At 47.0% G+C, this 27,831-nt stretch overlaps 1 protein-coding gene across 5 annotated transcripts in view; it reads right to left on the bottom strand.

Moving 5' to 3' along the window:
• ACD (ACD shelterin complex subunit and telomerase recruitment factor) overlaps nt 1-27,831 on the bottom strand; it is a 69,761-nt gene that overhangs the window by 41,147 nt on the left and 783 nt on the right. For 2 of the 5 annotated variants that reach the window (XM_088471708.1, XM_088471710.1), the window contains exons 2-6: nt 21,833-21,955; nt 21,100-21,224; nt 13,480-13,570; nt 11,048-11,149; nt 4,501-4,580 (exon numbers count right to left, since the gene is read on the bottom strand). In XM_088471708.1, coding sequence (XP_088327834.1) covers nt 4,501-4,580; nt 11,048-11,149; nt 13,480-13,570; nt 21,100-21,224; nt 21,833-21,940 — 506 coding nt within the window. In that variant the 5' untranslated portion in view covers nt 21,941-21,955. Of the gene's footprint in view, nt 1-4,500; nt 4,581-6,752; nt 8,801-11,047; nt 11,150-13,479; nt 13,571-21,099; nt 21,225-21,832; nt 21,956-27,571; nt 27,647-27,831 lie in introns of those variants that run through there. The other 3 variants (XM_088471709.1, XM_088471711.1, XM_088471713.1) reach the window with 3 other exon arrangements.

Below are 27,831 nucleotides of genomic sequence, written 5' to 3'. Positions count from 1 at the left end.
TGCACCTGAACCGCCCTTCCGTGAAGAGCGGGGCCGGACGACTGCAGGGCCTTGTATACTGCCCGCAGTTCCAGGATGTTGATGGGGAGAAGTGCTTCTTCCGCAGACCAACGACCCTGAAGCGACAATGAGCCGGTCACTGCCCCCCAACCCCGGGGACTGGCATCCGTCATGAGCAGGACCCAGTCCGGGATCCAAAAGGGGCGCCCCTCGCCCAGATGAGCTGTCTGAAGCCACCAAGCCAAAGACCGCCAAACCTCCGGGGACAACACCAGCATCTGAGAGCGGATCTGGTGAGGTAACCCATTCCATTCCGATAGAATCAGCCCCTGCAGGGTCCGGGAATGGAACTGGGCAAATTCCACCATGTCGAATGTCGACACCATGGACCCCAGAACTCTCATAGCCGAATGGACCGACAGTCGGCAACTGCTCAGGGAACTATGAATCCGCAGCTGTAGGGAGGAGACCTTCTCCGGGGTCAGAAAGATCCTTTGCTGACGAGAATCCAGCAGGGCTCCCAAATTAACCATCCACTGTGATGGAATCAGGGAGGACTTTCTCCAATTTATCAACCACCCGTGCGCTTGCAGGCAAGCGATCGCCAGGTGGAGATGTTGAAGCAGTACCTCCGGGGAGCTTGCCAGCAACAGGAGGTCGTCCAAATACGGCAGCATTCTGGTTCCGAAGATGTGCGGCCATGACCGCCATAATCTTTGTGAATATCCTCGGTGCCGTGGAGAGGCCAAAGGGTAGCGCCCGGAACTGATAATGATGTTGAAGGATAGCGAACCTCAGATACCGCTGGTGCGAAGGTGCTATCGGAACATGGAGGTAGGCGTCCTGGATATCCAGGGACACCATGTAATCCCCAGGTTCCATCGCCAGAATCATGGAACGTAACGTTTCCATCCTGAACTTGGGAACTCTGAGTAATTTGTTCAGAGACTTCAAGTTGAGGATAGGGCGATGAGAACCATTGGGTTTCTGCACCAGAAACAGAGAAGAATAGTACCCCGTCCCTCGTTGTAATTGAGGAACGGGAACAATGACCACTGCTTTCAGCAAGGACTCTATAGCTTCCTGAATCTGTAAAGTCTTGGTCTTGTCCTGAGAAGAACTTGTGCAGAAAAACTGGTGGGGCGGTCTGTGCCGAAAAGACAGGGCGTACCCCTGGGAGACCACTTCTCGAACCCAGGTATCCGTGGTGGTATTGTGCCAGCACTGGGCAAATAGAAGAGGTCGGCCCCCCACTCTGGGGTCCCCCAGAGAGAGGCCCGTCCCATCAGGCAGAAGGTTTATCTTCCTGCTTGGAAGAAGGGCACTCCAGGCCTGCTTCTTGGGCTTAGAGGCGGCCTTGGTCGCCGACTGCCTCGGGAAGGACTGACCTTTGGTTTTGCCCTGAACCCGAAAGGACCGAAAGGCAGAGCTCCGTACCTTGGTAGGTGCAGAAGCCGAAGGGAGGAAGGCTGATTTAGACTTAGCCAGAGTATCCACTATTTTGTCCAAGTCTGGACCAAAAAGCAACTCTCCATTAAAAGTTAAGGCCTCCAGGCCCTTTTTGGAGTCTGCGTCAGCTCTCCAAGATCTCAGCCACAAGGACCGATGCGCCGACACAGCTGCAGCCGACACCCTAGAGGTCAGCAGGCTTGCATCCAACGATGCTTCCCCAATGTAGGAAGCCGCATCCCTCATTTGTCCCATCAACGCTCTCTGGATCTCCGGAGCATCATCCGGAAAGGTATCCTCCAAAGCGTTGGCCCAGCTCTCAATGGCCTTAGCCACCCAAGAGATGGCCATGGACGGATGGGCCACCGCCCCCGAGAGAGAGTAGACAGACTTCAAACAAATCTCCACTTTCCTGTCCGTGGGATCTTTCAGGGAGGAGATCAACGGCAAAGGCAACGTAGCGCTTTTAATTAAGCGGGTGACATGGGAATCCACCGCAGGCGGAGTTTCCCATTTCCTGCAATGAGCCTCAGGAAAAGGATAGTTTGAAGCCAACCGTTTCTGTGGTTGGAATCTCTTGCTGGGCAACTGCCAGGCCCCCGCCATATGATCCGTCAACTGGTCGGACAGGGGAAAAACAGTCGAAGCTACTTTGGCCTTTTTAAAATTAGGGTACTTCGACCTGGGAGCCGGCGCATCCTCCTCTATATGAAGGATGGCCCGCACTGCCCTAACCAATGCTGGCACATTAATGGAGGACTTAGCCTCCACCTCCTGGGCCCCCGGCATCCGAGTCAGAGTCTTTATGGATCTCCCCGTCATCCGAAGACACGTCCGTGTCCGTGAACTGCGCCGCCAGTAAAGCCGAAACGGGTCGCTTGGACGCCTTTGGGGGCAAATCACTGTGCAACATAGATTGAAAAGCCGATGACGAAGCTGCCAGGCTCTGAACAGAGCTGGAGAGGACATCCACCCAGGGAGGGGGTGCCGTTTGAGGATACCCCTGAAAGGGTACCATCGACTGCTGCGGCACCGTGGGAGATTGCACGTATACAGGCAATCCCGCATAAGGACCCACAGTCTGAGACCCGGGAGGAGACTGCACCAGACGCGTCACACTCGGGGAATGGGGGATGGTAGGCTGGGGCAACGCCCTAGAAGGGACCGCAAGCCGGTCCGCGATCGACGCCAGCACTTGCGTAAACATTGCCCAGGGAGGATCCTGTGCCACCGGGGGTTTAGAGGGACCAGGTCCCAGCTGGCACCGCCCGCACAGACCGTCCTGAGACAAATCCGCCCCGTCAACCCCTGCCGAACAGCGTCGGCAGGAAAACAACACAGGAGCCACGGAGCGCTCATTCTCCTCATCAGACATGACACAAACTTTTGCAATAACAATGTAACACCGAAACGAGGTAAGGCGTATAACACCTGCGCACTCCCAAGTATGCAACACAAGCAGCCCACAATATGGTACTGAGTAGCACACCGCTGTATGTGACGGACCTCACAAATACGTAGATCTATATAAGCGAGGTATACAGAAAGAACACCCCTCCCCCACGCATAACACCTGCGCACTCCCAAGTATGCAACACAAGCAGCCCACAATATGGTACTGAGTAGCACACCGCTGTATGTGACGGACCTCACAAATACGTAGATCTATATAAGCGAGGTATACAGAAAGAACACCCCTCCCCCACGCACCTGCGGGCCGTAGGAGAAGGAAAGGGATAGGTATAAGCTGACAGTAAGTAGAAATAAGCATAGACAGGCAGCACTAGCAAAAGTCACATACCATGCAGAGAAGTTAGTACTCACTGCACCTTCAGCTACAATCAACCTCCCAGATTCAGTGTCTGGGAGGGCTATAGCGCTGCGAACACTGTCCTTTGTAGGGGAGAGGTACGCAGGGGGACCGGTCCACTGTATACCGCCTGGGAGCTCTGCGATGCTGCCTGGAGAAGATGGCCGCCGGAGAGCTCTGAGGAGGAGTGGCCAGGAGATAACAGCCCAGCGACGCCAGCACACATGAAAGAAGGCGCGCTGGGCTGAAGGGAGGAGCCGCTCAAGCAGAGATGGCTGCCTCCCCTGCTAGTAATAAACCCCCAGGGAAGCCGGTTCCCCGCCGGTACTAACACCCTGGTGGTCCAGCGGTCACGCGGGGTATGCCAGAGGGGGGGAGCCCGCCGCCGCTACTAGCGCCGCCGGTCTGTCCCCAGAGACCGGCGGCTAAAGACTGCCTTTTTCCCCCGCGGCTTACCTGGCCCCGTGTGTCCGGTAGCAGTCCTTGGGAGATCCCGGAGCCACGCTAGTACTGACTCCGGGGTCTCGCTGCGATCCCCAGATCAGTACTGGCGTTGCAGCGCCAGCGGGGCTGTTGGAGCAGCAGCGTGGACATCCAGATGGACAGTCTGATGCTGCCGCTCTGAAGATAGTAAAAAATAAAATAATAAAATCTTCTTTTAAAAATAAAAATAAAGCTTAGGGGCTGCTTATGCAGCCCCACTGCCCATGGTGACCCGACTCCACCGGGCACCAACTAAAACTGAGGTGCCTGTGGCTCGGGGATGGGGTATAGAGGAGGACGGACCCAAGTGCATCCTGGGAGCAGCGAAGCTTTAACTGCGTGGTGCCCGTGGATCCAGATCCAGCTATACCCCAAGGTCAACCCTGTGGACCCTGAAGTAGAAAGCTTATTTTTTAATTTTACTTTAAATTTACAGATGTTTGCTCAGCTCCCAACTCAGAATCAGCCCACAAATTCCTCTTTATATTTATTACACTACTAAACAGTGGAAGTGATTTATTAACATGGCACATATACCACATCCACACAGACACAGTAACCATTCAAATAACATTCAATTAGCCATCATTTGGTTAGGCTAAATTGTACAAAACCAATGAACTATACGCTAGTATCTCCTTTGATTGCTTTGAGTTACAGCACTCTCGTTAGTACGTTACCCCCAAATTATTGTTATCTTGTATGCAATTGTGTAAGACCAATAAAAGTGAATGCTAGGTAGGTAAGCAGTCACTCACCAGTTCAACAGGTCCACTGCATTGGTCTCCATGGCCATCACACTTACATGCTCAACACGCAGGTAAAATTCACAGTTTTTCTAGAATAAGAGACATATATGAGAAGTTGAAATCAAGAAACTCTATATTTTTTTACAATATTTATATATATTTAAATAATATATATATGGATATTTTGAGTTTTGCACAATGTCTGACATGTCCATGTTTTCTGATGTCCTTGTTGTTTGATTTTAATCAATACTGTGAGATATATCTATTTATGCACATATTTGTATTTTTATTTTCATATGTTCACATTTTATTATTAATGTACAACAGGAGTTCTATGCAAATTGTTTAATCATTGTTTATATTGGATCACTTTAACAGGTCAGTGCTTCTCCTTTCTCTCTCCTCCTTTTGTGCTGGATGTCACGGTGCTCTGACGAGTAGACGCTCCATGCCGGTTACCTAGACAACTCGGTCAGCCCAGCTGTGCTATGTTACCTTCTTTGATGACGTCATGGCACACGCGACCCACGCGCCGGCGGCGTGAGACAGAGAACAGACAGACCTTTTCTGGGAGTACATCCCCTTATATAAGGTATGACTTTTCACCATTTGCACTTTGTTCACCCTGACAAAAAGGCCTATGGAGCCTTGAAATGTTGGCAATAAACACACGTTTTTTCTACTGTATGAAGTCCGTGTGAGTGCCACCTGGTCCGTGATCCTGGACATCTGTTTGCTATACCACTTCTAAGGAAGGCACCCCGGGAATTAGCTGACTTGGATCCGAGAGTGCCCCTCTACATACATACATACATATATATATATATATATATAATATATATATATATATATATACATACATACACACACACACATGTATATATTCACACACACATATATATATATATATATATATACACACACATATACACACCACTGAATATGCTCTAATAGGGACAGTGTCTGCCTGCAATGCTTCACTGCTTCAATTATAAAAATACTAATCATTTTCCTATGGATAACATACTATACAGTACATAGGCAAATATTCTTTCCCCCTCAAAATACAGTAATTACCACAATCATCAACATAACCCCTTCATTCTCACCTCACCTCGTTTGACTTATTTATCCCATATCCTATTCTTTTTTACTGCTGATCTCTACCTCCCATCCTTGTTCTGTGCTAGTGACCCTCATCAGCATCATTATATATTCATCATAAATCAACTGCCTCCCATTTTACACTTCAGAAGATCATAACTCCCAATGTCAGGACACAGTGAGTCACACCCATGATCCATTCCTCAATGTCACTGACTCCACCTCATGACAGGACCACCAAGAGACCCATGTTGGGTGGTATGCCCTTTGCTCTGACTCTGAGTGTGGATTTGGCATCACTATATAAATGATAATGTGGCCCTTCCGTGGTTTCGAAAGCCAACAGAATTTTGTAGAACCTTTATTTAGCACCCTGTAATGTGTGTATTCAATGTTAGCTTGTGTTCTATTTGACTGACATTTATATGGGGTACGTGTACCATAAGATTGACCATTGAAACCCCAACATGGTAACTAGTCTTCATTGGTCTGCATCACCACAACAGTGTATTACTGGTTACCTACACACTGGTCATGAAGTTTATTGTGACACATCCTGTCTGCCATAAATATTCTGTGGTCATTTTCTCCATTATCTTACATAAAGTTAATTTTAGTCAATACTGTAGCACTGCAGAAATAAAATAAAAAAATTATCTGGATTAAAGCAGAGTTTTACTTTCTCCAATACCAGCTTGAGATTTCTGCAGTTATAACGGGGGAGGGACCTTGATCATTTTTTTTATCATACTGAACAGGTTAGGAAAGCTTCAGCTTTATTATTTTAAGACAACGCTGGACCCTAGTTGTGCGATTTGAAACAATAGGTTCTCAAACGCTATATGGTTTTATTTTTGTATTTTGCTATAGGATATATGCTTGAATGTAATATAATGAATACAGGTATAATGGATAATGATATTAATGAAGAAGAAAAAAAATTCTTTGACGACTAATCTGATCACTTAAAAAAAATGTAATACTGGTCAATGTCACAAAACTTAATAGGCTACAGCACTGAAAAAGTTAATGAATTATTTGTCTAAGGTATAATGTGACCATTTAATAGAAGTTTAGAAATCAAAGAATTTATTAAAGTACATATGTTATTTTAAATACAAACTATAAAAAAAAAACAGGATTTTGATACTTACCGGTAAATCGGTTTCTCAGATTCCACAGGGGACACTGGAGTTACAACACTGGGGTATAGACATGGGGACGAGAAGAGCCTGGCACTTAAAAAATTTCTAAAGATGTGACTGGCTCCTCCCCCTCTATATCCAATCAGCCCCAGTTAAAAAAACAGAGCCAGAGAGGAGACGGAGAAAACACATAAAGAAGAAACAGAGTACCAAAATCCTGTTTTCTCCTTCATCCACTAGGGGACACTGGAGTTGCAACACTGGGGACGTCCCAAAGCCCCCATCCTGGGAGGGGGAGCGCTATGAAACTTGTAACACCCTACGGCCAAAACTAGCAACTGAGGCCGCAAAGGTATCAAACCTGTAAAACCTTATAAAGGTATGAAGAGAGGACCAAGCAGCTGCTCTACAAAGTTGAGAAGCGGAGGCGCCCTGCGCACCACCCAAGAAGTACCCATCGAGCACGTAGAATGCGCAGAAATGGAAACGGATGGGGGCAAACAATTAGACAAATAAGCCTGATGAATAGTCAGGCGTATCCATCTTGCCAAAGTCTGCTTAGACTGTGGAATTAGAGGGAATGGAGGAAACAGGTACACCATATCGTATGGCCAGGGTAGAGACACAGCGTCTGCTCCTACAGACTTGGGATCCCTTGTCCTGGAGCAATCCAGAGGCAATTGGTGATTGTTCCTGGAGGCCATGAGATCTGTTAAACAAAAGTTGGGTAGGAACCGCACTAGTCAAACCAAACCATGAATACATATTATAAAAGATAGGGTTATAATTATAATTATAGAGACCAACATTATAGTCTTAACTGTACACAATTGTAGTAGGACTTATTGGTTGGTGGTGCACCAGATAATATTTGTGAAAGTCACAATTTTAACTATTTGCATCTCCTTCCTTGATCTTAGGATCTATAGAGGGATTGACAACTCAATACAGACTGAAATTTTTCGCAAAGAAACATCAACAAACAGTCTGCTACATAGCAGCAGCTCCCACTTTCCTCCTACCATCCTTAACATCCCAAAGGGCGAATTCTTGAGCGCTCTCTCATCCAAGCCGGACTGACACTCTACCTCTGCAATGCTTTTATAGTAACAGAGGAGAGATACAGTCAGGAGCGGGGACAGTAGAAGCGTATAACCTGTTGTTTCCCGGAGGATCTGATTTGCCCCTCTCTCATGCCTTGTCTGATATTCATAAGACAAGGGAAAGCAGAAGGTGTATAACACAGCTTATCCTCAGGCTTTTCACTATTTCTGGGGTATCTGAACTCTCTCCTTTATGGTATCCACATTAATGGTTAGTAGATATCGTTCATATCAGCCTGTTATCTCTTGTTAATGTTTATTACACAGGTATTAATCTATTTATGCCAGGTTCTTTATTTATCTATAGCTTGGATAATTATGTTGAAGGTGAGATATCTAACATCTATACACATTGGGATTAATGAACTGCGTAATTGACACAAGCTGATATTACTTTGATGTCTTTGAGCGCAACCTAGTTAGGGTGTACATTATTGATTGTGTCAAAATTTTGAGTTCAGTTTAACTATATGCTTTGTTCTGTCACTTCAGGGAACTCTTATTCCAACAACAATGTGATAGTGTCATTATGTATATACATGTATGACCAGGGACATCAGTGGTAATTATCTACCAATGGCTACTAAAAAATCATATAGGCACTAATTGATGAAACTACAGCTGCTTAGACCTTTGATGTATAATTAATGTATGAAACTTTATGAGGGAATACAATTTTTGCATCATACAAAGGTGGTGTATCTACTCGGGTCCTCTGACAATATTAAACAATATTTGTTTATATGATTACATAAGGGGACTTCTGAGAGACTAATATTTTCGCCATAACTTTACAATTATATTTTAATGTTTTATTACTGTTGATGATTCTGGACAGTAAGAAGCGTATCTGTAATGCGCTTAGGAGGATTTTCTATTTATTTTCATGTGCATTTTACTCAGTACAATAAAGGTTAAGTATTATTGTGTATATATAATTTCTCTAATTTTCTTCTATTATTTATTTACTGTTGATTCTGTAAGAGTGCACCAGAAAGACTTAATTTGTTCTTTTGCTTCAGTCCATGAGATCCATCTGAGGTATGCCCCCAACGGAACAACGGAACACCGGCTGACATCGACATTTGATAGTCTGGAAGAAGAAATCAAAATTATGTACCAAACTGTACAGCCATGGCCAAAAGTTTTGAGAATGAAACAAGTATTGGTTTTCACAAAGTTTGCTGCTTCAGTGTTTTTAGACCTTTTTGTCAGATGTTACTATGGTATACTGAAGTAAAATTACAAGCATTTCATAAGTGTCAAAGGCTTTTATTGACAATTACATTAAGTTTATGCAAAGAGTCAATATTTGCAGTGTAAGACCCTTATTTTTCAAGACCTCTACAATTCGCCCTGGCATGCTGTCAATGAACTTCTGGGCCACATACTGACTGATGGCCGGTCATTCTTGCCTAATCAATGCTTGGAGTTTGTCAGGATTTGTGGGTTTTTGTTTGTCCATCTGACTCTTGGAGGATTGACCACAAGTTCTCAATGGGATTAAGGCCTGGGGTGTTTCCTGGCCATGGACCCAAAATTTTGATGTTTTGTTCCCTGAGCCACTTAGTGATCACTTTTGCTTTATGACAAGGTGCTCCATCATGCTGGAAAAGGCATTGTTCGTCACCAAACTTTCTTAGATGGTTGGGAGAAGTTGCTCTTGGAAAATATTTGGGTACAATTCTTATTCATGGCTGTGAGCCCACTCTCTTGGCTGAGAAGCAACCCCACACATGAATGATCTCAGGATGCTTTACTGTTGGCATGACACAGGACTGATGGTAGCACTCACCTTTCCTTTTCCAGACAAGTGTTTTTCCAGATGCCCCAAACAATCTGAAAGGGGATTCGTCAGAGAAAATAACTTAACCCCAGTCCTCAGCAGTCAAATCCCTGTACCTTTTGCAAAATATCAGTCTGTCCCTGATGTTTTTCCTGGAGAGAAGTGGCTTCTTTTGCTACCCTTCTTGACAACAGGCCATCCTCCAAAAGTCTGTGTCTCACTGTGCGTGAAGATGCACTCACACCTGCCTGCTGCAATTCCTGAGCAAGCTCTGCACTGGTGGTGCCCCGATCCCGCAGCTGAATCAACTTTAGGAGACGGTCCTGGCGCTTGCTGGACGTTCTTGTGCGCCCTGAAGCCTTCTTCACAGCTATTGAACCTCTCTTCTTCAAGTTCTTGATGATCCGATAAATGGTTGATTTAGGTGCAATCTTACTAGCAGCAATATCGTTGCCTGTGAAGCCCTCTTTGTGCAAAGCAATGATGACTACATGTGTTTCCTTGCAGGTAATCATGATTAACAGAGGAAGAACAATGATTTTAAGCTCCACCTTCCTTTTAAAGCTTCCAGTCTGTTATCCTAACTCAATCAGCATGATATAGTGATCTCCAGATTTGTCCTCGTCAACACTCTCACCTGTGTTAACGAGAGAATCATGACATGATGTCAGCTGGTCCTTTTGTGGCAGGGCTGAAATGCAGTGGAAATGTTGTTTTTGGGATTAAGGGCCTGATTCAGACCCACTCTCGAGAGCACAGCGCTCGCAAGCAGGTCGATGCCGGGCAGTGCGCACGCTCAGCGTGCGCAAGCCTCGGATTGAGTGAGAAATGCGGGTCGTTTTGTAGGGGGGTCGTTGCACAAACGGAGGCGTTCCCAAAGGACCATTTGTGGGCGGCCCTACTGACATCACACGTGATGTCAGTAGTGAACTTCCTGCTCTATTAGAGCATGAAGTTCACTGGGGCATGCGGTGGACGAGACCCTACCACAAGGGTCTCGTCGCAAGCCCGATGGTCGCGATAATCGCGAGCATCGCCAGGCCGCCCACTAAAGCTGTGGGTGGTCACCCACAGCTTAGCGAGCGGCCTGGTGGCCGGGGAACAAAAAAAAAAAAAAAAAGGCCCACCCTGACTCAGAGCGAGCGCTCGCAAATAGCTAGCGCCTCTGAATCAGGGCCTAAGTTCATTGTCATGGCAAAGAGGGACTTTGCCATTAATTGCAGTTCATCTGATCACTCTTCATGACATTCTGTAGTGTATGCAAATTGCCATCATAAAAACTGAAGCAGCAGACTTTGTGAAAACCAATACTTGTGTCACTCTCAAAACTTTTGGCCATGGCTGTATACCGAACGGGATAAACCCTGTACCCATTCGGTGGTTGCAAAAGAGGGTTAAGAAGTACTGGGACCTACCCGAGCAGCTTCCCTTTCCTTTCTTGAGGTGGCTAACTCGGAAGTTAAATCCGCCATAACACCAGTAAAAGACTGCATCCAGGATAGAAGCATATTCACACCCTGCGGAGCAATAGAAGGTTCTGCATCACACACTTCACATAGAGTATTTCCCACTGAGCGTGCATGTGTGAATTTTTTCTTGCATTTATAGCAAGCAAATACTTTTTGTGGAGTCTTCTCTGCTGCCTTAGCTGCCATTTTGTGCATACAGCCAGACACATACACTGCACACCCACCAGCCTAAAGCACAGGACAGAATAGAAGGGAGATAGGAATAGAAGGAGAGGAGCAGGTCACAGACAAGCTCCCGCCTTATGGGGGCTTACAAACCCCTAATTTTGGACTGGCTCCCCAGCGACCGCGGCAACACAGCAGAGCCTGTAGCACCAGCGTCCCTCCTATGTAAAATGGCACCGTTCTTGTGCAGAGCTCGCTAGCAGAGAGGGAGAAGGCGACGTTAGCTACTTTGCAATAATGTCCGCCCGCATAAGCTCCGCCCCGGGTCTCCGGCAGGAACTCATGTGGGCTATACCGGCGCTATAACTCTCCCCACCGGTATCCTATACAGTACTGGACCATGGAGAGAAGCAGGGAGAGACACATGTACAAAGGCCATCCTCTTTCCTCCCCTTGTATCAGGAGGAGAGCTGTCGCTACCTATCAGTGCAGGCACCAAGTGCCGCACTGAGAGCCCAGACTTAACACTGCTCCTGCTAATCAAGAGCGGTGGGTATACTTGCAGTCTGCTGCGGCTGGGGTGCTGGGCTGAAGGGGAGTGAGGTCCGGCACAAGCTCAAGTTTCTGCTGTGGTGGGTCTCACTGAGACTGAGGTCCCACTTGGGGGGAGATGCATTAACCGCCGAAGCGGCATCAGCGCACGTTATGATACTGCTTCTCCCCCATGTATGATTGGGGGTGTGGGCGGTAAATGACAGGGGCGCTACGTATGACAGGATTATGTATGAACGGTCAATTCGCCTGACCGTTCCGTCCGCTGCAGCTGTCGCTATCGACAGCTACAGCCTGGCTATACCCTATCCCCACAGCAGGGACAGCGCTGTCCCTGCTGTGGTGGCTGCACGTGGGATGTCGTGATACTTGCGAGATCCCGCGCATGTTCAGTGGAGCCGGCCGGGACAGAGACAGCTGTGGACTCAAGCAGGGATCGGCGGAGGGGGTAGTTATCACTCCCCCGCTCCACCCGATGAGATGTTAATTCATCTCATCGTTAGTGCTTCCTGCTTCGCCTCGGTAAAGAGGCGAAGCAGGAAGCATTATAGTGCCGCTATAATACATCTGCCCCTTGATTCCTTATCAGGTCACCGGACGCTGGCAGCAGTAGCTGTGGCGGTGCCCTTCCTAGCGGCTCCCACATAGCAGGCAGGCTGTCGCAGAAAGCAGCCTGAAAGCCTCATCAAAACATGTAAAATAAAATCCAATAGGGCTGGACACAGCCCACAGTGCTCCGGCTTATCTCGGGCACATTTTAAAAAATAGGGCTGATGGGGTATAGAGGGGGTGGAGAAGGTCACATCTTTAGTCATTTTTAAAGTGCCAGGCTCTTTTCGACGCACTTCTATACCACAGTGTTGTAACTGCAGTGTCCCCTAGTGGATGAAGGAGAAATACTAAATTAAATGGCTCAGGCACAGTTCCTGAACAGCCATAGGGCCTGATTCAGACCCGTTCGCTAGAAGCGCTCGCTCACTCCCAGTGTATGGAAATTCTGCTAAGTGACGTCAAGGCAGCCGCTCGCAGGGCAAGTCATAAGCACGACCACTATGTCTTTGCGAGCGATCACTTTCTGTTTGTAGACGCCCACTTGCGTACATCATCTCCCGGAAGTGCATGAAACCATTGGTACATCGAGCACCATCGGATGCGATCGCAGCGCTTGAGGTTGACTATACCCTGCCGCAAGCACAGTGAGCACTTCAGTGTATATTTCAACCAAGTGATGTGTCCTATGACGCTGGCTGTTAATTTTGTACGCCTCTGAGACGGCGTTATTATTCTCAGGCACGCCTGCGTTCGCACCTCCACTCCCCCGTTTCCAGTGGCCTGCCCCTGTTACCACCCACAAACAGCTTGATCTGTCACTCATTCAGATGGACTGTCTATGCTTGGCGAGGAAGTGTTTCCAGATCGCTTGTTGCAGTTCGCGCAGGCGCAATACGAAGCGTACGCATGTGCACGTTGAAAAATATTGCTCGCTCCGAGCAGTTCTGAATCAGGCCCATAGTTACAGGAGGTTATACAAATGGGTCTAGCAATTGGGGCAAAAACATTCTTTTGAAATATTGCAGGATTGGTGCAATTCAACCTATTCAGGACTGTATTTATTTTCAACTATGACAATCTCATTGAGTGCATCCTAGCTAAACACTTACAAGCTCTTCCACTGCGGTAAAACACACACTAAATGTTTTCAGGATGATAAGTTTGTTCTTGATATCAGCAACTGTAAAGTGCTCATCTTCCCTGAAGAGAGGAAACAAACACTTGAGTGTGAGACATGTGCCAGCATTGCTGCGGGTCTCCCCATATTACATCCAGAACTACAGCATCTACATTACATATGCCAAAAAATCTGAGTTATGGTATAACATACCTTAGATAACTTTTTCTTCGAGGTCCATAGGGTCCACAGAATCTACCTTGGGGGATGTAGTTGGAGAGATCTATTGCACCAAACAGCTTACAGCTTTAATACTCCCAGTATGCACTGGTCCTACTCCCTATAAACCCCGCCTCCGGCCATAGGCATTCAGTTTGTAAACAAGCCTAACGGCAAGAGACAGAAAGTGGAGAAGGAAGTACAATGTACCCAAGAAACACTCTCAAAACACGAAGAGGAAATCAGTGATACAAAACAGGTCCCAACTGAGGCCAGGTGCGCCAGGGAGGGTGCTATGTGGACCCTATGGACCTCTAAGAAAAAGAGTTATCTAAGGCAGAGGTTCCCAAACGCTGTCCTCAAGTCTCCCCAATAGTTCAGATTTTAGATATCTATGGTTGAGCACAGGTAACTTAATTAGTACTTCAGCCAATTTGATTTAACCACCTGTGCTCAACCATGGATATCTCTAAAACCTGAACTGTTGGGGAGCCTTGAGGACCCGTTTGGGAACCTCTGATCTAAGGTATGTTATACCATTACTCTGATTTTCTTCTTCAGGGTCCATAGGATCCACAGAATCAACATTGGGGACGTCCTAAAGCAGTTCCCTTAAGGGTGGGGACACTCTCGAGTAGAGAGGACAATCCGCCGCCCAAAGGAATCATCCTGGGAGGCAAAAGTATCAAAAGCATAGAATTTGATAAACGTATGGATGGAAGACCAAGTGACTGCCTTGCACAGCTTTTCAGCCGAGGCGCCATGTCTAACAAACCCCGACGGTCAGACAGATCGAGTAGAATGTGCTGTCACCTTGTTAGGAACAGGGAGATCAGCCTGTATATAGACCTGAGCAATAGTCGTACGCAGCCAGCGAGCCAAAGTCTGTTTGTTTGATGGCCAGCCTCGTTTGTGAAACCCATATAACACAAAGAGTGAATCTGATTTCGTGATGGAGCTGGTACGATCCACGTATATACGAAGGGCTCGAACCACATCCAGGGAAGCTTTACCTATAGACAGGTTTGAAGACTGAAAAGCTGGGAATACAATTTCCTCATTCATATGGACGTGGGATACTACCTTCGGAAGGTAACCCTCCTTAGTACGTAGGGCAGCTCTACTTTGAAGAAAAATCGAATATGGAGAGCGACATGACAGTGCTGCCAAGTCAGAAACTCTATGAGCTGAGGAGATGGTGAGGAGAAAAAGGTGTCTTCGCTGTCAACCATCTTAAGTCCACCTTATCCAAGAGTTCAAAGGAGAACCAAGGATAAATCCCACAGAGCCACTGGATGGACTAATGGAGGTTGCAGTTGGAGAACCCCCTTCAGAAATGTCCTTACATCTGCCAGGGGCGCAATTCTGCGCTGGAACAAAACTGACTAAGCAAAAACCTGAACCCTCAAAGTAGCCAGACGCAGACCTAAGTCTAACCAAGCCTGCAGAAAAGCAAGTACTCTTGAAACCCTTAGGGTCATATTTTGTTTGGGAACACCAACGAAAATATGAATGCCAAATCCTGTGATAGATGCGGGCTGAAGCAGGCTTCCTTGCCCTCATCATCGTCTGGATCACAGAAGCAGGAAAACCTTTGGCCTTTAAGACGGAAGCCTCAATAGCCACGCCACCAAAGCCAGCCGAGGTAAATCCGGATATAGGCAGGGACCCTGCACTAGGCAGATACGGTCATAGAGGCAGTGGAAGTGGCCTGTCTATGGAAAGACATGTCAGATCGGTGAAGCAATGTCTCCTGGGCCAGGCAGGAGCTATTAGTATTAACCTGCTGCCTTCCTGCTTGAACTTTCTGACAACTCTTAGGAGGAGGGATATCGGTGGAACCAGGTATGCCAACCTGAAGTTCCACCTTATTGCCAGAGCGTCCAAGAAGGCTGCTGAGGGGTCCCTCGTTCTGGAGCCATAACTAGAGACCTTGTGGTTGTGGCGTGACGCCATGAGGTCTACCTCTGGTAGTCCCCACCTGTCCACCAGGAGTTGAAAGACGTCCAGATGAAGAGCCCATTCTCTGGAGTGTATGTCCTGACGACTTAGGAGGTCGGCTACCCAGCTGAGGACTCCTGGGATGAATATTGCCGAGATTGCATCCTGCCCACAGCAGAATATTCGCCACTTCCCTCATGGCTGCCGGACTTCGTGTGCCTCTATGATGATTGATATAGGCTACCGCCGTTTCGTTGTCCACCTGACTCTGGACAGGCCTGCTCTGAAGTGGGTCCTGTGCCAGAATAAGCGCTCTGTACAAGGTGTGACGCCCTGTCACCGCTCCCCATCCTCGCAGACTTGTATCCTTGGTGAGGAGTACCCATTCTGGGACCCATAACGGATGACCCTTGTCTAAATGAGTCATCTCCAGCCACCAAGCGAGGGTGAGCCGAACCTCTGGTGAGATGCGGATCATCTGAGACTTTAACAGGTGATACTAACAATCCCAATGAGACAGAATCCATTGCTGCAGGGACCTGGAGTGGAACTGGGCATACTGTACCATATTGAATGTGGATACCATTGAGCCCAGCACCTGCATTGCCAGGTGAACCGACACCCTTTGTTTGCAGAGTAGATTGCGCACACAATACTGTAGTGCCACAATCTTGTCCTCTTGTACGAGAATCCTCTGGCCCAGAGAGTCCAGTAGCGCCCCCAAGTGTACCATTTGCTGAGTTGTAGAAAGAGAGGACTTTTTCCAATTTACTATCCAGCCGTGCTCTTGTAGGCAGACAATGGTCATCTGGAGATGACATTGTAACATCTCCTGAGATTGTGCCAATATCAGGAGGTCGTCCAAATATGGCAGTATCCTGACCCCTTGTCGTCTGAGATGTGCCGTCATCACTGCCATTATCTTGGTAAATACCCGAGGAGCTGTGGCCAGCCCGAAGGGTAGAGCCTGAAATTGGTAATGTTGCTGGTCTACCGCCAGTCTTAGAAATCTTTAGTGGGATGGTGCAATAGGAACATGCAGATATGCATCCTGTATGACTAGGGAGACTATAAAATCTCCCGGCTCAATTGCCAGCATAATTGACTGCAGGGATTCCATACAGAATTTGGGCACATGGATGAATCTGTTTAGAGACTTCAGATTCAGGATAGGACGGTGTGACTCATTTGGTTTCTGAACCAAAAACATATTTGAATATACTCTTCCCTGTTGCTCCACAGGAACGGGGATTATGACTCCTGACCTCAGGAAGGCCACAATAGATTCCAGGAAGGCCAAGGACCTGACCGCATCTAAAAGTAGGGTTATACCAACAAACGTTTGAGGGGGATGCCTCAGGAACGTAATGGCGTATCCTTGAGAGACCATTTCTCGAACCCAGGCATCTGTCATGGTCTGATGCCAGGCCTGAAAAAACCGTAGGAGTCGGCCTCCAACCCTGAGACCCCCCCAGGGGAAGCCCGCCCCATCAGGCAGTGTGCTTACCGTCCGACTTGGAAGCAGGACGCTTGGTTGACCAGGATTTCTTGGTCTGATGTCTCCTGTCTAGAGGAAGACTGTCCCTTTGCCCTACTCTGTGGGCGAAAGGACCGATCTGACGACTGCCTATACTTACGGGTAGACGTAGATGGCAACCCCGCAGATTTAGATGTCGCCAGGGAAGACACTATGTCATCCAGCTCTGGTCCAAACAGTACCTCCCCAACAAAAGGCAAAGAATCCAGGGCTCTTTTGGAACCTGCATCCGCCTTCCAGGTTTTTAGCCAAAGGGTTCTTTGAGCTGCAACTGAAGTTGCCGATACCCTAGAAGCTAAGATACCTGCGTCAATGATCACTTCCCCCATATACATAGCTGCTTCTCACATCTGACAGAGGGAAGACAGCTGCTCTCTGGTAGCATTAGGCATGCTATCCTCCAGAGACTTTGTCCATTCTTCCATAGCCTTGGCTACCCAGGCTACAGCCATAGCTGGTCTGGTAATAGCTCCAGATAATGAAAACACTGATTTTAAATAGTTATCAAGTTTTCTATCTGTAACCCATTTTAATGAGGATGCTGCAGGAATGGGTAATGTGGAGCTCTTGATCAATCTAGCTACATGAGCATCTACCAATGGGGGAACTTCCCATTTGTTACACTCACCAAGTGCAAATGGCTATCAAGAGGTTAAATTCCTTGTAGTATGGAAATGCTTATTTGGAGTAGACCATGCTTCACACATGAGATTCGTCATCTGTTCTGAGAAAAATAATCTTAAGCCACCTTCTGACGCCTAAAGACCAGAGTCTTAGATTTCGGCGGAACCTCCTCTTCCTCTATAGTAAGGACAGATCTAACCACTCTCACCGGAGAGGGGACGTCCACAGAGGATTTATGGTCTTCTTCCACTGAGTAAGACTCAGAACTCTGAGTATCAGAGTGTGATGAGGAAATTGGGTCAGAATCCTGAGGCAATGTCTGAAGAGAACCTCTCTCATGTCCCTGCTTCTTTACTGCCACTGGTCTAATCGCCTGTACCACCTGCTGAGGGACCATAGACAGCAGCATACTCTGACTAGAGTGAGCAGAAGAATCAATAGGATGCAACTGCTGTGGGTATCCCACAGTAGGAGGCAATATAATGATAGGAGCACACGATGCTGCGACCTTATCCACCATACTCGACAAAACCTGTGACCAAGACGCCACCCAAGATGGCTCGTGTCGGTGCAGGTGTACCAGATAGGAAAGGTGGCTGTTTACAACAGGCACTACACAATCCATCTTGCACAAAATCCTGTTCAGACAGGCCTGCAAAACAGGATTTACATGACCTGAGCACGGGAGGGCTCACCTTTCTCACCTTTACCCTTAGACATGTGTGTGATCGGTATAAGGTGTACAGTATAAATGCAATGTGACGCACTTCACATATGAAAAACCCCACACACCTTTTCAGAGGGATGAGGAGGAAACACAGTGATAGATATAACTGACAGTGTATATACAGCAGCTAGCATGACAGTCACATACAATGCATAAATACCAATATTGCTATCGCAAATTGACTCTGAATCAACTGACCAGCCCCGCCGGGGTATTGCAGGATATAGAGCACTATATACCAGACCCAGAGGAGAGGTATACAGAGAGACAGTCCAAACCTCCGAGACAACCAGTTTGCCGCAGTACGCTCAAGTGCGCCTTTGTGCTCTGTGAGCGTCTCACAGACGAGGTGGTCAGAAATAGCAACCCAGAGACGGGAATCCGTAACCGGAAGTTGCGTCTGGGTCGGGAGAGGAGTTGCCGGGAGTATGCCTATCTCCCCTAAGCTGCAATTTTGACGGCGCGGGAATGCTGGTCTCACAGTAGTAGATGCTAACTAGTGCGTCTACTACCCATCCCCGACAACAGACGATATGGCCCTGGCCGTCTTAGTGAGTACACGTTATATGAGCCCTTCACCCGCAGCTGCCTCTGGTGCGTCTCCTACACCTGGACTACGTCGAGCAGGATTGCCCTCACGAGGAATCGCTTACCTGCCTGCCGAAATCCCCAGGGCATATAGCGGTACTGGAGTTTTGGCATCGGTGGAGGTAGATGGAATCGCAGTACCTGCGTCCTATTCGGCACTGGTACCGCTTAACTCAGATGTTTTTCAAAAAACGAAGGTAAAATATAAAAGAAAAAGCCTGGGACTGCCTTGGCAGTCCCGCTGTTAAACAGGTGCGTCTGGATACTTTCCGTGCACCAAACAAAAAAAAACTGAATGCCTGTGGCTGGAGGCGGGGTAAATAGGGAGGACCAGTGCATTCTGGGAGCATTAAAGCTGTAAGCTGCTTGGTGCAATGGATCTCTCCAACTACATCCCCCAAGGTTGATTCTGTGGACCCTATGGACCCTGAAGAAGAAATAAAGATACATTGTATCAGGTGTAAATTAGTCATATTGGGGCAGATGTACTGGAGCTCTGGAAAGTGAAATTGGATAGTGATAAACTACCTACCTAGGGGCCTATTCATCATACCTAAAGTTTCTCAGGAGGTAACTAGGTTTAGAACTCGCATGGAGTTCTACCTAATTACCAGAGGAATTCATCATTCCTCCTCCCCATAACTATCTATTCCGAAAAGCTGTCATTTTTACGATGACAGCTTTTCGGGAAATAGATAGTTATCCCTCTCTACACTACCTTACTGCAGCTGGAAACAGTAACAGCGCATGCGCAGCACATCTGTAAAACCAGCGCATGCGCAGCACTGCCTACACCTGCGGTAGGTTTGTGACCCCCCCCTCCGCTCACCTCCCCCAGTTTAGCACTTACCTGCCTGCGCAGCAGCCTCTGGCTCCTTCTGCTATGCTGACATTGTGTTCTCCCAGCAGAGCACAGTACTGTTTTTCTACATTTTATTGTGTTCTGCTGGGAGAACACAATGTCAGCATAGCAGACCGAGCCAGAGGAGAGACCAGAGCGCCGGAGGACCTGCCCAGCTGAAAGCAGGTGTTACCTACTATACGCCACCTCACAGTGGCGTATGGTAATACCATCAAATTCCGAAAATACAGAATTTTTGGAATTTGATGAATACCATAATTTCCATATCCCATACTAATGTATGGGGAGTGTGGAAATTAACGCAGGGGGACTTAGCAAGGAGATATCAGTGATATCTCCTGTGCTAAGTGTGTTCATGAATACTAAAATAACGGTACTTAAGGAAAATGTCCTTAAATACGTTATTTTAGTGTTGATGAATAGGCCCCCTAGTCTTCATTCTAGCACCCTGCAACTGTCACAGCCCATGCAGTTTCTCTATCCTGCCTGGGGTGGCGCTCTCTGCTCTTGGGCTTCTAGCATACTTAGATGATGCAACAAACTGCTGAGATTCAGTAATTTGCGTGCTAGAAGCACCAGTGCAAAAAGCGTCACCCAAGGCAGGAAAGAGGAACTGCACGGGTTTTAACAGATGCAGGGTGCTTGAATGAACAGTACAACCAATCAGCTCCTGTCATTTTTCAAACACAGCCTGTAAAGTGACAGTTAGGAGCTGATTGGTTAGTAGTCTATCACTTTCCAGAGCTTAGTACATCTCTCCCATAGGCTGTCCTAATCACTGCTTGTATGGACAGCTATACATAACTTAACACTTAAAGTAAGCATAAGATTAATGAGCAATAGTAAATACATGATAAGGCTATTTAGTACTACATACAGGAGACAGCTATAATGTAAGCTAAGAAAAGAAAGGTGCCAATACGTTAGTATCAGCAATCATAGGAACATGAGGTTATGGAATGATGAAGACACTATGGAGAGGGAAAGATTGGAGAAAAGAGATGGCGGACTAGTGTAGGAGAGAGACTACTACCTTTGATACATTTGTTCACCTACATAATATGTCTACATTATGAGGGAAGAGAAAAAAAAGCAGTTCTGTAAGTGCATAGACCTTTCTAACGTTTCCTGGGCCTCCCTGGTGAGGACTGCTCTAATATAGTACTTCTGGTCAGATAAATGCACCACAGCTTCCGGATACTGGGAGCCTTCTGCAGATAGCTTTGGCATCTTCACAAACTAATAGGAGAAGAAAAAAAAAAACGAATGAAAACATAAATAAACTGAACCTATCTGCATTGATAGACTACAAGGGTACGCTGCATCAGCACCGTTTTTCTTTTTCTGCTATAGTTTCCAGAACTAGCTATTCTTAGTTTTGGAAGCTGGAAGACATTTCTGAATTCCTTCTTTTCATCCCAACAATGATTATAATCTTGTGACTATGTGACGCTATAAAAAAATAATAATCATGAACTGCATGTGAAATATCAAATTCAGATTAAGAGAGTGAAAAAGTAGATTACACAATAGGGCCATAAATAAAGCATATGAAAAAGGTAATAACAGCAATTAATGTCTGATGTAGCCAGTGAAGGTTTGCAGAAAGACATCACCTGTCTGCAAAATAAGAGAGAACATGGAATGTGACTTGTGTAGTGAATGTGTTGGAACATGGCTATCTTATTATTATTATTAAATGTACACAATGTACGTGTTTAGCTTGGCTGGCCATATGGCAAATACAAATATATTTAACTACTGTGCAAAATGTTTTGTCTCCTTATGTTATGCTTGATAAAATATTATTACAATGAAAACAAACATTATATTCATAAATGACCTACCTCAACTACCTGGGCAAGGACAGATTTTTGTTTGACAATCCCTTGGCCATATTTAGAAAGGACATCCAGAATCCAAGGGTGACCAATGCAGAAATGATATGCAGCCATATCTTTTTTTATTTCCTATGTATAGATATAAAAAAGTAGTGTTCATAAATATGCCTATACAGGTTTCCATTCTTGTCACATCACCTGATTTCTGTAAAGTGGATGAGTTTTGTTGTGGTTAAGAAAAACATCCTTTTCTCTACGGAGTATAGTTGTAAGTAAAAATCTGTGAGACACCTTTATACAGATATCAGATAGTGCCGATCCAATAAACGCTCCGATCCCACAGAGCGATTATCGGATCGGTGCGCACCCATACAGACCAAGCTATTTTTCGCTCAGTGTGTACTTTCTTTTGATCTCTTCAACAATATTGGGAGGTCGGGAACATGAAATGTGGGCCGCCCAATCGGACCATTGCAGGAACAATTGAAGCAGTTTAATTGGATAACACTGCTACATACACACCGTCTAATTATCGGGCCGATCAACTATATATCATCTGATCGACCCGATAATTTAGTGTGTACCCGGCTTTACTTTAGATTGTAAATATATTAGGTCACAGATTATGAAAAATATTTAATAGAGCCCAAATGAAACAGTGTTATTATTGATATACGAATAATGATGTGTCTTTGGCCCTGATTCAGAGCCGGTCGCTATTTGCGGTCGTTCGTTCCAAAAAAAGGGGTGGCTATTCAAATGAACCGTTCGCTCATTGCGGTCTGGTCACGCCTCTATGTCTGAACGAGCGAACAAAACTTGCGGTCGTTTTTTGGATAACTACGCCCCCTGGCCGCTCGCATCCTACGTCATGTCCGCTATTTATTAGATTAATCGAGTACATCGACCAGCGTATGAACTGCTCGCTATTCTTGTGGTTGGTTTTTCCTACCACAAATTTGCGAGCAGTTCTGACTATAAAATAACCCAGTGACGTGGTCAGTGACGCTGCTGTATTAATTATGCACACCCATAAAACGCCCTTTTTGACCTTTAAGCACGCCTGCGTTCTGATCTCCACTCCCCGTTTTCAAGCACCTTGCCCTGTTACCACCCACATACGCCTCCTCCTGTCACTCATATTAGCAGGCATTCGCTATTTAGCGAACAAACGATTTTCGGCAGCACTGACTGGTTCGCGCATGCGTATTACGATCCGTAAGCATGCGCAGTTGGGCAAACATCGCTCGGAATGAACGAGCGGCCGCTTACGAGCGGCTCTGAATCAGGCCCTTTGTCCATATTTAGATATTTTTTCTTGTGTGGCTCTAATAGGTTTACATGATTCCTAATATACAGTAAGTTTTAATTTAACTATTTCTGTAAGAGGGCCCACGCAAGAGTATATATTTCTCCCCTGTATTTCTAATTTGTATTACAGTTCTCCGGGGGTGCACCACCAGTTCTTTGAAACACAGTAGAATAACAGTTATCATACCGGTCACCTTGAATGGACTAATGATTGTATAGGACCCAATGTGGGAACCTCTCCGCGTGTTCTTTCCATCTTTTGTGGCGTTGCCTTAATTCAGTATGCAAATTAGTACTTGTCCAGCCATGTTTTACATACATATTTCTCTTAAAACTATTGCTATTTTAGCTGAAGACTTATACCAGTAAAATAAATCTATACTAATAAGAACATTGGCCCTCATTCAGAGCCGCTCGCAAAAAGCGAGTGCTCGCTCTGAATGAGGGCGGATGCTTTTTTTTTTTTTTAAAGCCGGCCTCCTGGCCGCTCGCTAAGATGTGGGTGACCACCCACAGCTTTAGCGAGCGGCCAGGTGATGGTCGCGATTGTCTTGACCATCGCGACTTGCGACGAGACCCTTGTGGTAGGGTCTCGTCTGCCGCAAGCCCCAGTGAGCTTTCGGCTCTAATAGAGCCGGAAGCTCACTACTAACATCACTCGTGATGTCAGTAGGGCCGCCCCCAAACGGGAGGCGTTCCTTCGGGAACGCCACCGTTTGGTCAGCCACCCCCTCTTCCCGCCTACAAAACGGGACGAGCGGTCGATCAACATCGACAGCCACCCCGTTTGTGGCGAGCCCTGGAGCGAGAGAATTTCTCTCTCGCTCCGGGGCTTGCGCACGCGTGCGCAGTGCCCCACCATCGACCCGCTTGCGAGCGCATAGCACTTGCGAGCGGGTCTGAATGAGAGCCATTGTGTGTCTGTTCCAAGTTGATGCAAAAACTACTGAACTGATTTTAATGAAAACTGCATCATGTTGTATTGGAAACGCCTAGAAATAACATGCACTTTGTTTCATCTTGATTAGTCAAGAAAATGCTGAGCAATAAAAAAACTAAATTTATTGACATCAATGCAAGAGATAAGTGTGACACCATGCGCATGGCAGGTAAGGGATGGGGGGAGAGGTGCTTTGGGCCGGCGTTCACTTGAATAGGATAGGCTACATAGTAGTCTGTGCACAGGGCACACAGTGATATTGGTGTGAGTGGTGGGTAAAGGAGCTGCTGCTACCAGCCTGTATAGTGCTGCTGGTCACGTGGGCCACTCCCGTGACAGGGTCCCTGTGCAACGAAATACAACTTAAACACCTCAAATAAAAAGAAATGTTGCCAGAAGCGATTTCATCATGGCCGAAGCCACAGGCAACAGCTAGTAGTTTATAAATGTATAGATACTTTGCAGAAACAAACAAGGCTTTTTTTCCTACATTTGCCTTAGAGGCATATTTATTAATTACCGGATCCCAGACCTTACAATTATAATTTATCGCAGCTATTTGCAGCAATAAGAAATGTTCACCAGAATGTTTTAAAAACCACCCGCAAGGACAGGGGCTCCAAAGGGAGCCCAATCCTGCGATACATAAGAAGGGAAGTGATCGTAATGCGTTCACATCCCTTCTTTTTTTGGGATCCAGCACGCTACTGCGTCGGCCTGCTGACCACTCGTGCACGAGCAGTCCTTGTTGGTAAGTTGCCCATAGGCATTAGCTACCAGGGCAAAGTTTGGTAAAATCCGTAGTAAAGCACCCCCCCATAGAAACTATGGGGGGTGCTTTTGCGATCAAGTTAAGGAGAGACAGCTGTACAATAACAAACAAAATAAAACTTGCGCTCCCAAATCAACAGTGCTGCAGTGGCCGCCCTTCTTCAAAACCCAATAAAACACAGTACTTGCGGTCACTTGCGCTCCTCTGGAGTAAGTACCAACTCCTCTCTAATCAATTAATCATTTTGGCGTTGGTACTTACTCCAGAGTAGCGCAAGTGACCGCAAGTACTCTGTTATATAAGGAGAGACAGCTACCTGCTGCGATCCCTCCATCCCCACAGGCAGCTGCATCCCCCATAGATTTCCAAGGGGCATGTGATGCTGCCAGATTTACCAATATCTGAAATGCGATGTACTCCCGATATTGGCCCTCGCAGCTAACTCCATCTGAAGAAGGCATTAGTCGCTGTAGCCTATGGGCTACACACCGCATAATTAGCCGGCGGAGGCAATGGCCACCACACATATGCAGTCAGCGCGGCAGCCCCGGCAGCTCCCCGGCACATTGCAGGGAGGCAGCTCTTTGGCACATCCTTTCGGAGCCCCTCTCCCTGCATGAGCTGGATAATACATCCCGGCGCTATGATAGCATCTTGCAATGCGATCATTGCAAAGTACTGGCATGCCCAGATCACATTGCAAGTGCGATCATTAATAAATGGGGGCCATAGTGAGCTAGGGCGAATCCCTGCCAGGATAAAGAGAAAACCACATTTTGTTGAGCTAGTCTTGGTTCTATTATTAGTGTAAAGACAACTGTTCTATGTGCCGGGGTAAATGCCATCACAATATTCACAATTTCTCTCTTGAACATTAAGGAGTTATTTAAATTGAAATATGCACATCTCCCAGATTTGTTGCTAGCTCCTGAGCTCTATATTAATATGTATCCTGAATAAGCTTTGTATACTATTTAGCATAGCCACACCTATTATTGTGAATGATCATTTCCACTACTTTATTTAGAATGTGGTTTGGTCAATTCAGTATTCTCACTTTCACCAACTTTTGGTATAGGCGTGGCAATAGTTTTATTTCTGGATTGCACTGCCGATATTAGATAGTTATGTTAATTCCATTCTGTACTTATCCCATCTGGACAGAGACATACACCTTGGCCACATATAACACTCATGGTTCTACCTCTAACTTACATGTGATGTAACAATTTCAGGTCACATTGTTTATTTCAGTTTAAGAACTCACCCTGCTGACAGTTAGACTAGTCAGTCATAGGACATAAGAATTATATGAAGGAATAAATCCCTTATGTTACAAAACTATATGGTTAACGTTACTGCCTCACAGCCCTGGGGTCATGGGTTCGTTTCCCACTACGGTCCTGTGAGGAGTTTGTATATTCTCACTGTGCTTGCGTGGGTTTCCTCTGGGTACTCCGGTTTCCTCCCACAATCCAAAAATATACTGATATAATAATTGGCTCCCAACAAAAGTTAACCCTAGTTTGTGTGTACACGTGGTAGGGAACATAGACTTTAAAATCCACTGGGCAGGGACTGATGTGAATGGCCAAACATTCTCTGTAAATCGCTGCGGAATATGTGTGCACTATATAAATAACTGTTAATAATAATAATAATAATATATCAAGGACATACACTCCTGTACGGCATATAGAGCCCTACCCACTCCCACACTGACCTGTAAGCAACAGAGCCCAATCCACTCTCCCGCTGACCTGCAGGCAACACAGCCCAACCCATTCTCTCACTGACTTGCAGGCAACACAGCTCTACCACTTCCACACTGACCTGCAGGCAACAGAGCCCTACCAACTCCCACACGAGCCCTACCCACACTGACCTGCAGGCAACAGAGCCCTACCCACTCTCCCACTGACCTGCAGGCAACAGAGCCCTACCCACTCTCCCACTGACCTGCAGGCAACACCACTCTACCCACTCACACCACTGACCTGCATGCAACAGAGCCCTACCCACTCCCACCACTGACCTGCATGCAACAGAGCCCTACCCACTCCCACACTGAACCTGCAGGCAACACAGCCCTACCCACTGTCACAGACTTGCAGGCAAGCAAGCCCTAACCACTCTCACATTGAACTGCACTTAGGGCCTGATTCAGACCCACTCGCGAGCGGCTGTCCGCTCGCAAGTGGGTCGATGTTATGCACTGAGCATGCGCACGACGGAGGGAGCTCCGTCGTGCGCATGCGCCAGACGCGACGAGCGAAGGAAAGTCCTTCGCTCGTTGTGTCCGATCAAAGGGGGCGTGCTGTCAATGTTGATTGACAGCACGCCCCCTTTGGTGGGCGTGCCGGGGGCATGCCTCCCTGGCGGGGGCGTTCCCACGGGAACGCCTCCCGTCAGAAGCCGGCCCACTGACATCACTAGTGATGTCAGTGGGAGTGATTTTGGCTCTGATAGAGCCAAAATCACTCCGGAGCTTGCGGTTGAAAACCTCAACCGCAGGCTCCGGCTCGCAAATTCGATGGTCGCGATGGTCTCGACCATCACAAAGCACGCTCGTATAGCCTGTGGGTGGTGACCCACAGCTATACGAGCGTCCAGGAGGACGCTCCATGAAAATGGAGCCCGGCCCTCATTCAGAGCGTGCGCTCTGCTCAGAGCGTACGGCTCTGAATGAGGGCCTTAGATCCCTACCTACTCACTCACTGACCTGAAGGCAACAGAGGCAGAGCCCTTCCCACTCCCACTGGCCTGCAGGCAAGAGGACAGAGTACTCCCACACTGACCTGCAAGCAACAGAGCCCTACCCACTCCCACACTGACCTGCAGGCAATAGAGCCCTACCCACTCCCACAATGACCTGCAAGCAACAGAGCCCTACCCACTCTCCCACTGACCTGCAGGCAACACCACTCTACCCACTCACACCACTGACCTGCATGCAACAGAACCCTACCCACTCCCACACTG

The sequence above is a fragment of the Taudactylus pleione genome, unplaced genomic scaffold (genome assembly GCF_031769625.1).
Source record: "Taudactylus pleione unplaced genomic scaffold, aTauple2 ptg000116l, whole genome shotgun sequence".
Classification (NCBI taxonomy): Eukaryota; Metazoa; Chordata; class Amphibia; order Anura; family Myobatrachidae; genus Taudactylus; species Taudactylus pleione.
This window is presented reverse-complemented; position numbering and strand designations above follow the sequence as displayed.